Below are 12,846 nucleotides of genomic sequence, written 5' to 3'. Positions count from 1 at the left end.
AAATCGTGTTTTTGACCCTGCAATCCAGCATCCGATGATTCCATAAAAATGCACATCCAGATGACATTCAATATCTCCCTGGCCATCATTTGATCATAATGTTAAACCTAAAGAGATATAAATCTTGGGAGTGCACTGGATAATGTGTCTGATGCACGCGGCAAGTGCTGTCTAGGAGAAAACACTGGATCCAGTTGCTGGAAGGACCCAATGAATAATTCACTTCTGAACCTGAAACCAGGGGAATGTGCTAAGATACACACTTTCACACGCTCCCCATATCAGCCGTACACACTCTACAAATAGCAGATGTTAGTAACATTCAGTGTATTGCAGCCCAAACATCATTACTATCTCTCAGCGGGTATGTTCAGTGTAGTTTAATGTCCACAGCTCCTTTTAGAATTAAAAAACCACAGCTGGGGTATGTGGGCAATTGAGAAACAAAAATAGAGCTGGATCAAACCTGGAGAGGGTTTAATGGGCCTATAATGCGGGTTTACAGGGCACATGAAAAGGCATTTGCTGCTTTCCTCTGTACAGAGGCTTCTATTAACATGAAACGATTTTCTGTAACTGAATTATGGGATGGCAGACTGTGGTAGATAACCTTGTTTGTAAAATTATATCCATCTGAACTTTATGCAAATTGCCTTGATTGCCTATTTTATGTGCATTTCAAAAAGTTGGTTTACACAAGGGTCATAGAGCCTGTTTACATTTGTAGATCTGTGACGAAGCAGCAGTGAATTTCTGTGTAGCAGATGCCTTCAGCCCTGTTAGGACAAATACAATAAGATACTTGTCCTATTCAACAAGACTGTCAACCAAAAAAGGAATAAATTCAAAGCTCTCTCTCACACACACACACACAGAGTAGCGGCATCATTTTCAACAGCTCCTGTAAACAACATGTGTCTCGTGTAGTGTATTATCATCACGACTTTACCTGCGCTAACTCCAGTGACCTTCACCAGAGTATACCACTACCCAGTGTTTTCAGAGGAGCCGATAGGCTCTTGCTCGTATTGATCGGAAAAGCACACTTGCAGAGGAAGGAAATGCGAAACCCATTCCCTCTAGCATGAAATACCAGCAGATGTTATCGAGCTCTGCCTCCCAGGCCTCAGGGGGCGGCTCAGGAAGCCTGTTTACTGAGCATCAGCCCGTCTCGCCCACATTCTGAACCGCATGCACTCTGGGGGTCAGCCTTGGGTTGCGCTCACCCGGAGCCCAACATCAAGCACGTCCTTGTAGGAGGAGTGCTGTGCTCAAACACGGATAGAGGGAAGACTCTGAACACACGAGCGCTGTGGAAGAATGATCAGAAATAACTCTCTAATTCTGAACTGTATAAAAACAGGCTAAAGGCTTCAATCTGCAGTCAGATCTTTCACTGGATGACAGCTTCTCAGAAATGTAGCAAAATTAAAATTCAGTAGTTCGACTGTACAAAACAAACAAGAATGTCGGGGTTTGTGTTTCTGTTGCGCGTTACCTTGTTTGTCCCAAACCCATCATTCTGCGGTTGAGTGGTCTACCCCAGATCAAACCTGCTTTGAAACGTCTTCATATATTCTTGAATCAAATCACTACGGTGGTGGTTTCACCAGGTCCTCTCATGTAGATGTCTTCATCTGCCTCTCAAGCTGTATAAGATTTCCCATAGACGTGTTTCCATTTTGCAACATCCGATGCGATTGTTTATTTCCCGTTTTGTATTTCAAAGGTACTTGAGCGATGCTCTGCCATTACCATCTTAAATGCAGTGTGGGGGATCTGCTGATGGTCTGCTTGAGTAATAGTTTCTTCTGTGCCTCTGTGTTCTCCAGAGCTCTTGATGTGGTTGACTGATTCACCTTCATTCTCTGCGGCTCAACTCTGCAACTCCTTCAAAGTGATCACTGGACTCTCTGTAGTTTCGCTAACAAGTGCTCCTTTGTTTGTGCAGAGCGTTTCAGTGGCTGATCTTTTCTAGGCAGTGTCTGCTTGGTTTGGCTTCCACTTCCGTATGATTAAACCAACAGTGCCCACTGGGACACCCAAACCCTTGAAGTTCTTTTGTACCACCACTTTCAAGATTCAAGATTTTTATTCGTCACATACACAATTATACAGAGTATAACCAGCAGTGAAATGTAAGTCAGGTCCGCTCCAAGGACAGTGCAATTATATAGAATACAAATATTAAGAAGAAGAAAAGTAGAAAAAAATAAAATAAAAGATAAGATAAAAAAATATAAATATAAATGTGCAGGTCAGTATTGTTGACATAAATAGTAATATACTATTATTTTGATTGCAATTCTCATTTCAGTCGTCTTTTTCACAGCTGTCCGTTCAGACTAAAATGGCCCTGTGGATGCCAAGTCTGTGCATGAGATGTCTGCCCTGATCGAGTGTTCAGCAGACTGATGGTGTTGCTAAATGTAAATGTCTTGGTGCAACCGCTATGAACAGTCATGAAGCAGACGGTCAAAACATCAGCTGTCCTTGGTTGCAGCGCTCAATGCGGAGATCCAGTCTGCCTCAGTAAGCGCTGTCAACACAATGTGTTTGTCTGGAGCTTCACGAAGTCGTGTCCGTGGTCGTGAGATCAGCATGCACAAGTGATGAGTGTTCGCTGGACTAGTGTAAAGTTCGCTGCCATTGCTCTCTGAAGCTGTGCGAACACGTTTTTTGGAGTGATGAATCACACTTTACCATCTGGCAGTCTGACAGACAAATCTGGTTTTGGAGGGTGCCAAGAAGAACACGACCTGCCCAAAAGGTTTAGCCCAGAATAATAATGGAAAGAGACTGTTTTTCACGACATTCTAGACAATTCTGTGCTTTGTAAATGTGTGGTGACAGTTTGAGGACGGCCCTTTCCTGTTTCATGACGACAGTGCTCCCAGGCATAACAGGAAGCTCATACAGAAACGGTTTGTCAAGGTGGATGTGGAAGAAGTCCAGAGCTCAATCCCATCAAACACTGTGACTGAAGGATAGTGAGCAGTTCCCAGTGTGTTATTAAAAAGTATTCCTAGAGAGCAGAAGATGGCACAATGTCACAATAATGCCAATGATTTAGAAGGATGTGTTACTTGAGCATGTGGCCACATTGATCTGGATGTGTGTTGTTAACTTTTTATTTTAGGCGTTTAAGGCGGATGAGCTTAGAGATGGACCTTTTAAGGGTTAATTTTAGGCTACACTTAGACTTTACATGTCCCTAAGAAAAACTCATGATTAGCCACATTTCCAACATTGAGCCAAAAGCGAGCACACCAGAGTGTGCCAGGGCCAGGCATCTCCACCGTCACTTCAGGCGCTTGATCACGCCTCACTGAGCAGATACATCTTACACCGTGTCCTAACTACACACGACGCCACAATGCGATAAAAGGTATCTTTTCCATGTTAATCTGAGTTTTTGTCCTGACTAGCCGCGACACTCAAAATTTCTCATTTAAAAACTGTTTCTATTGCCGCGACGTCACGGCTGGAACAACAACATACAAACTAATGACAGTGATCTCAAGTACTGATTATGTGCTTTATTCAAAGTTAAACGTGTCTAATGTGAGTTTGAATATCATTCTGCGTGACCGTTATATACAGTCATACTGAAAGCAACAAAGGATAGTTTACTTCAGAAAATAAGATGTTAAAACTGCGAACTCAGTGCAAACCAACAAGCATATTCCATGACAAAGATGTTATCAGTCACTCAGTATCTACTTTTAATAAAGTTAAAAGGTTTAATATTTATGAATTAGATTATAAACACATTCATTTCGTTGCGAGTGCAGTGTGCTTCCAGGGAGAGCCCGCCCACACACACGCTTCTGATTGGCTGTGATATTTGATTGAGTCTATCGCGTCGCAGTAGTTAGGCCATGAATACACTGCAGCTAAATTCGATTGTCAGTTCACCTTTTACTCCTTAATCGCGTTCTGTACACACATAATTCACTAAAATATGGGAGTGACAACTGCATTCAACAATTGCATTAACTCCTGAAAAATCCAGGTAGTGGCAACTGCATTTACAGACATTCAATGCAGTGTGTACAGAACCGAACTGAACTACTAGTTGTTAATGACGTATGTAAACATGCATCAGAAATGTGTCTTCACCTGTATGTGAGATGCAAGAAAATAACAGTGAAAGAAGTCTTAACACATTCTGACACGGGGCTAGTTGTGCTCACGAGCCCTGCGCTAGTGTTAGTGTTGCCAGATCTTCATAGAAAAATACAACAAACAAACAAGGACAAATCTTTATGAGCTAAGACCAAACAACAAGCCTAAAAGCGTTTGTAAATATGAGGATATGGCAACACTGCAAGACAGCGCTCTCTAAAGCAGAAACAAAACACAGCACGTCTATCAATGTCAGAAATCAAACGTCTAAATTCTTCTTCACTCCCTCAAGATGGCAAAATGTTGCAGTGGTTACAAACGCAGGAGTGACTGCTGTTCTATGCACACAGGGAACGATGATTTAGGGGACTCACTCCCGCATTTAAATGAAACCTGGAGTGTGAAGGTGGCCTTAAAGTACTTCATATTAAAAACAAGCTAATATGATTATAATCTTGTATTTATTTGCTTTCATATTTCTTTTTCCCTGTGCTTTTGTTGCTACCAAACTCCTGCATCTGCATATTTAATAAATTCCATCATAACTGGTTGTCTGTCCATGAGCTCCCTCTGTCACTCTGGCCGAAAGGATAACAGTATAGTGAGATGGGAAAGATGTGTAAATACCTATGGACCTAAAAGTCCTAATGGAGTTGTGTTGTGCATTCCTGTGTATTCTCTTTTTATGTGGAAATGATAAATACCAGTTTAAGCATGTTTGATGTGCACTACTGACTGCCACTGTAAGGTTTTATCATTAGTCTGATATCAATGCTGGAGCGTTAGGTCTTTATCTATTCATCTTGCCCTCACCGGTGTGATGGTGGGGTTGTGTGAGGTTGTCCTATGGAGGCGTGTTATGGGCAGGTTTTCGAGTAGCACTCTGAGGCTGCTGGCCAGACAGTGAAATGCAGCTGGATTCTTGACCCCATGGCTCGAGGTCCGAGGCTGTTTTCCCCATCTGACCTGCTGTTATCCCTGTCTTACACTGGCCCGATAGTGGAAAAATGGCTATTTGTAAGCATTTCTTCATTTGGGCCTAGAGTATATTTTTTGGGGGAGAAATAATATTTTAGAATATCAAGGTTATAGCATTAATATTAAGGGTTGGATGGCATTAAATTAAAATCAGTTGTGACAAATGGTCTCTGCAATGTAATATCCTCTCAAGGGCTGCCAGCTTTCTATCTTGGACTGAGTGTAAGGAAAGCGACGCATGAGCGGTAGTTGCTCATCTCTCCCGGGGAGCTTGTTTCGAGGACACGCTCTCTATCAGCGCTCCCACCGCACATGTGCTGTTGTGAGTGGCCCAGCCCCCAGACTACTTTAAGGTCAGTGTGTTCCTCTCCATGAGCCCACTACGCCATGCTGACCCTGGCACGAGACACCCTGCCTCCATTCCTCACCTCCTCTCCAGCCGCGCTCAGAGAAGGCTGCTTTCTTGAGGGGGCCGTCTGCGCTTCCGCCCCACATAGAGGATGTGGCGTTTGGTTTCTGCCTCATGTCATGAACGAGGGGGCTCGTATTCCGCCCGCATAATCAGCGGGTTTGTCTACGAGGAGAACGGCACATCTGTTTGGGGCCGGCCAAAATAGATGCCATTCATGCATTCTTGTGACGATGGATTATGACTCCCTCCCACGCTTCAATCTGAATGTCTTTCCCTCCCTCACTTTTTCTTCGTCCTTTTATTTTGCTTCCTTATGGTTCTTCACTCTGTTCCTTTTCCATTCGGTCATAATCCATCTGAGTAGCTCAGTACTGACTTCAGCTTCTCACACAATCATGGACACATCGTGCATTTTATATTACATATATTTTAGGGCCGCTTGCCATTTAAGACCATGTAAATACCCATTGTTATGTTTTGCTGTCATCTTTGCATATGATGTTGTCAAGGCATATTTGATTCCTCATCACAGCCTGTCTGAAGCATTAGATTTTATTTGCTTGACAGTGAGAGTTTATTGTACTATGAAAACATATTATACAGTATGCTTTGAAACTCAAACCCTCCTCCTCATTTATTGAATCCAGCTGCAAAAGCGACTCGCTCTGTGCTTCCCAACGTTATGATGTCACACTGCAGAATGTGTCAGCACAAGACCGCCTCCACAGCAACACATCAACGACTTCGCTTGTCCGTTACACTTTTTCCCGAACTGTCACCCAGTACAGGCCAGAGCAGGATGGATCGTAAACACTCTTACTGTAACAACACATTTTAACGAAAGGCCTGTTCATGGGATTATATATTTGTTTTGCATACTTCAGCATGGATTGTTCATGAACCATAACATTTGTAAAGAAAATCAGTGCTTCGGCAGTGTTTCAGTCAGATGTTCAGAGTGTAAAATCTCCAACTGAACAGCACAATTTCACCATCCAGCTAGAATCTTCAACAGTAATCCCAACAGCCAGAAATCCTGGGCTAATCTATTCTGACCAGCATACAAGTTTGCACTGCACAACATTAGGAATATCCTTCCTAACTGAGCAGACTGCCCAACTCCTCGTCCAGGACCTGGTTATTTCTAGATTGGACTACTGCATTGCTCTTCCAGCACAGAGATGGTACCACAGAAACCAAAGAGAGGCACAAAATCCCTTTCCAGAACTTTCTCATTCACTGTTCCTTGCTGGTGGAATGATCTTCGTAGCACTATAAATCCTGTGCAATTTTCAAGATAGTGCTAAAATGCATCTCATTCATATGATCATTCGTGACCAGTTGTACGATCTCTTATCCACACTGAGGGTTAGGCCATGCCTTCTTATAAAAAAATCTGTTTTCATGCACAACAATTTGTACAGGTTAATACACCAATTCATAGTTATGTGTTGTTATTTTTTTTACATGAGATCAGGTTGGAAGTGTCACTTTCAGTCAATCTCATGACTGTTCTGTTCTTGTTTTGTAGACGGTGGCCATTCTGGAGCAGCGACTGACTCTGACAGAGGATAAACTGAAGGAGTGTATGCAGATGCAGCGTCGGTCCGTGTCTGAGAACTGATCCAACCATCTACTGGAGCCACAGCTACCTCACTGTCACCTCCTCAGAGAGTTTACAGCTCACGAACCACCGTTAAAATTTCATTCTTGTCCCAACATGTTTGTGTTAAAGAGCCACCGTGATAAGAGTGAATTAAATACAGAGAGTCTGTATTTGGTGGCAGATGTTTGTGTGTTTTTTGCAGTAACAGCAGTGTGAGGATGGAGGATTGTGCTGAGTGTGGATGTGCTGCAGGCCGTAGCATCAGCTCTACTGTAATCCAACCTAAAACCACAAACTGAAACTCATCCTTGGCTGAAATATGATAAGAGAAATCAAAACGTGAAGCCTTCTATCTGTACTTGCTAGAGAAGTAGCATGCGTTTATCTTGTTTTACATTAACTTTAAACTTGTCATTTTTTTTAATTCGCTTTTGCTGTTTTGAGTTATACTGTCTCATCTTCTAAGTAACTCAATGTTTCTTTTACACTTTTTACAGTTTTGATGTTTCACTTGTTGTCCATGTCAGTAAAATGTGTTTGTTTAACACGGTGTGCTTACTGTTGTTCTTTCTGTATACAGTATTACTGTACATTGTGAAACTGACAGTGGTCCTGAATACTGATTACCAATACTCTGTTTAAGCTGTGCTGTAATAAAGTGATGAAGTTTAAGTCGTATAGCGAATATAGTGTCAGCTGGAGAGTGATAGACACGGCACACAGTGGATTTACTGATTTTAGAGAACAGGAATACAGGCTATTAGAGTACAGTATCATACTTTATGTAATGTTTTTATTACATTGAATCATATAAATGCTGTGACTGTGATAATGTGTTAAAACATGCTATAACATGGGAAAACATGTTAGCAGTGTGTTATGATAGAAACATTTTAATAACATTAAAAAACATGCTAAAAGCACGTTTAAACATGCTGGCAGTGTTAAAACATGCTAACAACATACTAAAACGTTAGCGATGTGTTAAAATGCAAGAAACGTGTAGCAACATCTTAAAACATGCTAACTACATTTTATTGACTGATTAAAACCTTCACACTTCAAGTTTTTTTTTAAAGTTGTTTTAAACTTGCAGACAAGCCAATATCAAAGTTTGTTTTCAAACTACTCGTCTGGTTATTTTTGCCGTTGGAGACGCAGGTGGCTGTAGAGTTCAGGACGAGTCTGTTTTACTGTGGTTTTTCTTGAATATATATTGCACATAAATCTGTCCACACATCTGTAGACTGACGGTCACGCTGAGCGTGTGTTTACTGTCCTGATGTTTCCAGGTGAATGAGTTCGCTGTAGTTCATCTGAGCAGCAAACAAACCCTCTGAAGGGCGCGTAACGCTCATGGAAAACACACAAAGGGCTGCTCTTTTCCGTCCTGTCTGGATCTGGAGTTTGTGCTGGATGGTCAGGCTTCAGTCCTCCAGATATCAAGAGCCCCGCCGGTGCGATCAGGCTAACGAAGGGCCTTTAATTACAATCGGCAGTTACTTGCCTCTTGTTCAGTGCCTGTGTTTGTTTGATGAGAGAAGAGAAGTTGAGCGTTACTCTGCCTCATGCTGCACATGTGTGGGCCGCGGGAAGAATTAGTCAGCCTCAGTTTTCTCCCTCTCTCTGGCTCTTTATGGAGATCACATCTGGATGTGTTTTCCCCTGATCTGCTGTGCGCCGTCGCCATCAGTGAAGCTCTTTCTCTGCTGCCTTTCTTTGTGGACATGGAGGTTCATTCTGTCATTCTGTAAAAGTAGATTTCAAACTCTGCTGAAGAAACATTGCCTTTAAACCTGTTTAATATGACCCACACTCAGTTTTCAAACTGCTCGAAATACTGGTTAAACAATTCATTTCTTCTTGAAATTGTGTAAATATATCGCATTTGCATCATGCAAGTTTTGGGGGGAGGGGATTATAAACATTATAAAAATTATAAAAAACGTGTTGTGGGTCAAATTGTGCATGAAATCTGCCAAAAATCAGCACTTTGAAAAACACTAGAGTCAAAAAAAAACAAAAAATGAACGTTTTAACTTGCCAAACACTAAAATACGATGCACATGAGAAAATTATTATTATTTTGTTTTTATTTTAACTTGAAGGCCAAAAGTTTACTCAAAATGGAGACTGGTCTTATGAATCCTCCGAGGAAAATGGCATGTTTCTATAACGAGTTTCAGAGTCGAACGATCTGTCAAAGGTTGTTTTTGGTTGTTAGTTGTTTGGATCTGAATGACTAGTCTGTTACACTGACAAGAAGTGTGGGTTTGAGAAAAAGACATAAAAAAGCAGAAGTAGTACAAATAGCAGTAAATACTACTTACACTAAGTACAAATAATGTTAGATCAAATTTATACTTGAACCTCAGCGTGTAAATATTCTCTGAAGTAGTCGTCTGAGCAGCTTGTTTTGAACAGAACAGACCCCTTAATAGATAAAACTGATGGGAATTACTACATTTCTCAGATATTTTATTATTTTTAGTCTCTGACAAGCCGCAGTAGTTTTTTTTTGTTTGTTTGTTTTTCTTTCATTTTTGCCACCTTGCATGGAAACCAATATGAATCAATTTGACCCACAACACAGAACCACATAATAATTAACCATCCACACAATAAACAATAAACTTTAGTCTTCTCCAGATGTTAACTGATGGACTGGAGTGGTGTGGATTATTGTGATGTTTTTATCAGCTGTTTGGACTCTCATTCTGACGGCACCCATTCACTGCAGAGCATCCATTGCTGAGACACTGATGCAGAGACACATTTATACAAACCTGATGAAGAAACACACTCATCCTGATCTCAGATGACCTGAGGGTGAACACATTTACAACAAATTTTCATTTTTGGCTGAACTTTTCCTTTAACAGTTAATTGCAAAAGATAAAAAGTATGGCAGGACATTCATTGGTCAGAGGTGGATCTGAGTGTTTGCAGTGGACTGTAAGAAAGGGGCGGGGTCTGCGCAGACTGAATGATTGACAGCAGTGATTTCTGCTGGAGATATCTTTGATGGCGTGTTCAGTGGCGAATGGAAAGCAGCCCGAGCGAGGTGGTTTTGTTCTGGCAGACCGAATGTCCTGTTCTGTGTACTGTATGGCACAGACCACTATTTTAAGAACACGATATTTTAACTGTTGGCCGGCAGGTGTTTATCAGCGATGTCCCTCCTGACCGCTAACACTGCTCGAGCCCTGCTTCATTTCCTGCTTCCTCTCCCTCCGCGAGGATCGGCTCCATGTTTGTCTGGGAATCCAGGCCTTGCCTTCCCCCTGAGCACCACACAAAGCGGCCCACGCATGAGCTGCAGCTTCCAGCTCCAGCCCACAAAAAAAGAAAAACAGCCTTCTAATGATTCTGCAGACTAAACTGGGCTCGTATTGAAGAGGTTTCGCTGAAGAAATAACCCTCAACGGTTTTATTTTCCAAATCTGCTGGTTAGTTAAAAAACACAGTATTTAGCAATTACTCACATTTACAGCTTCACAATCATCGATCATTTGCTTTATTTTCTTACTGGATACATTTCTGTTTGTACTGGAATCTTGCTACTCAAATATTGTTTTCTCTCCTTTCATAAAGAGACCTGCAGATTTGTTTCTGATTGCTTTCTTCTGTAGAAACACAAACAGAGGCGTTTTGAATAATGCGCCGGTCGCTCTTTTCAATTCACTGACAATGAAAGAGGACTGAAGTCACTGTAAGTCATGCGATGGTTTGTGAAGGACAGACTGAAATGAAAGTGGTTGTTCACTGATAGTCTTCCTCTCCCTGATTTTATGAGTTTAATCAAGCAATTAGTTGAAAAGTTCAAGATTCAGTCACAGGTTAGACATCGCTATACTTCTGTCTCAAACATACCAGAGAGATTATTGATGAATTAACGACTTCAATTCCAGTCTGTTCCTCGTGCAGTTCATCATATCATTTAGGAAGTGTTATTTTAGTGTCATTGACACTATTATAGTTTTTATTAATAGTTTAAAGCTGCAGTCCCTAAGTTTTGCCTCTTTGTCGCTATCTCTGTTTGAAAACCTGGAATTGCAGCTGTGTGCAGAATTATCTTGTGTTGGTGGGTTGTGCTCCGGCACGGCTTCAGCGTGGATGAATCCATTTTGAGGAGTCTGTGTGTCAGTCTGTCAGTCCCCGCACCGGTGTGATCTTGGAATATATGACCCAAATAATCATTTTCACGGGATATTGCCATCTGAACAAGTCTGCCACGTTTGTTCTGACCAACTGAAGAAAAAACCTTACCATAAATCGCACTACCAATGGTGATTAAATCTAATGATCGGTTAGCTCACGTCACACCAAACTGTGCAAATTATTATTATTCTTATACTTTATTTTCAAATTATTAATGTTAACAACATCAGCATTGTGTGACTTTGAGAAAATATTTTCTTTGGAAAACAAATCTTGTGTAATCCCAGACTGTCTGTAATCAGAAGCACATTTAAAACTGGAATATCATTTAATTTCATTCACATGTGTTTCATAAACACATAATCCTTTCTGGATTACAATCCACCATCAAAATGATAAGTTTAATTATTCCATCTGCTGTGAGAAAAGGCTATAAACGATCCTCACATGTGAATGCCTGCTAGCCGGGAACACTTCTTCATGTTTACAGACGTGACGTAATGACGCAGAGCCATGCTCGACTCTCCCGCGGAAACATACCCGTAACACTCAAATCAGAAAACATTATTATAAGCTAACCGATGTGAATCAGGCTAAAGTAAGGCCATAGTTTTGAACACTGGCTGGTTATGTACTTGCTCAAATATTAATTTCGGATCGTTTTTATCCAAAAAAAGTTACGGACTGCAGCTTTAAATTAGTTTGTATTTTTACATTTACCGTTTTAGTCATTTTGTTGTTTTTGTCACTTTTATTAGCATCAACAAATGCATTTTTATATCACATTTGCATTTGTTAATACTATCGGGTATATTTCCAACACGATAGAGCGTTAAATTTTAGCGACACTCATTGACTTTGAATTACAAACCACCGCAATACATACCTGAAGCCAAAGATAACAAGTATGGCAATACAAACACAGCAATATGTGCCTATATCAACTTAACAAAAACGTGCCAGCGGCACCTATTGAACTCACTGGACGCTTCACGTTGAAACTGCCGTGAAACATGCAGTAATGGTGCTGCAGAAATGTATTTAGAGGCACATATTTCGAATGAGCCAAGGTTGCCTGAATCTCCTCGTCTGGCGTGTCACTGACGGCCGCTCCAGGAGCACTGGGGTTGCATTAATGGGTTTTCCAGGCGAGGAAAAGCCAGTCGAGGCGTGGGAGTCAGTGCTGTGAGGGTGGATTAGTGCGGCAGTGCAACCGTAGCCGGGGTCAGTGTCACTCATCGAGCCATGGGCTACAGCGCTCACCTTCACAGATGACATTAACATTCGAGAGCGCTTTCATTGTGAGAGCAGAAGCACGAGGCTCTTGTGTGTGGAGCTGCTGGTCAAGCACTCGTGTATTTGTAGGGATGCATGCACGTTTAGCCGGCTGAACAGTTGGCATGAACCCGGATCCAGCAGGAAATTAAAGCTAAGTGTGGTTTCCTGCCCATCATCCTTTGCTCTTTCGAGTGACGGACAGAAGCACAAAGGCAACGTGATTCCCGTAAACCAGAACACATGGTCATTCCTCATGAAACCTCGCTTTCGTCATGTCTGAGAA

The 12,846-nt window shown here is 41.6% G+C and overlaps 1 protein-coding gene across 1 annotated transcript in view; it reads left to right on the top strand.

The window, feature by feature from the left end:
* poc1a (POC1 centriolar protein A) overlaps positions 1-7,801 on the top strand; it is an 84,599-nt gene extending 76,798 nt beyond the window's left edge. Inside the window, exon 11 of the mRNA XM_079397169.1 lies at positions 7,050-7,801. Within this exon, the coding sequence (XP_079253295.1) occupies positions 7,050-7,142 (93 nt within the window). The 3' untranslated portion in view covers positions 7,143-7,801. The remainder of the gene's footprint in view (positions 1-7,049) is intronic.
* The last annotated feature ends 5,045 nt before the right edge of the window (positions 7,802-12,846 follow it).

Source organism: Barbus barbus, assembly GCF_936440315.1.
Source record: "Barbus barbus genome assembly, chromosome: 37".
Taxonomy (NCBI): Eukaryota; Metazoa; Chordata; class Actinopteri; order Cypriniformes; family Cyprinidae; genus Barbus; species Barbus barbus.
The sequence above is the reverse complement of the archived record's forward strand: the minus strand, read 5'-3'. Positions and strand labels throughout refer to the sequence as shown.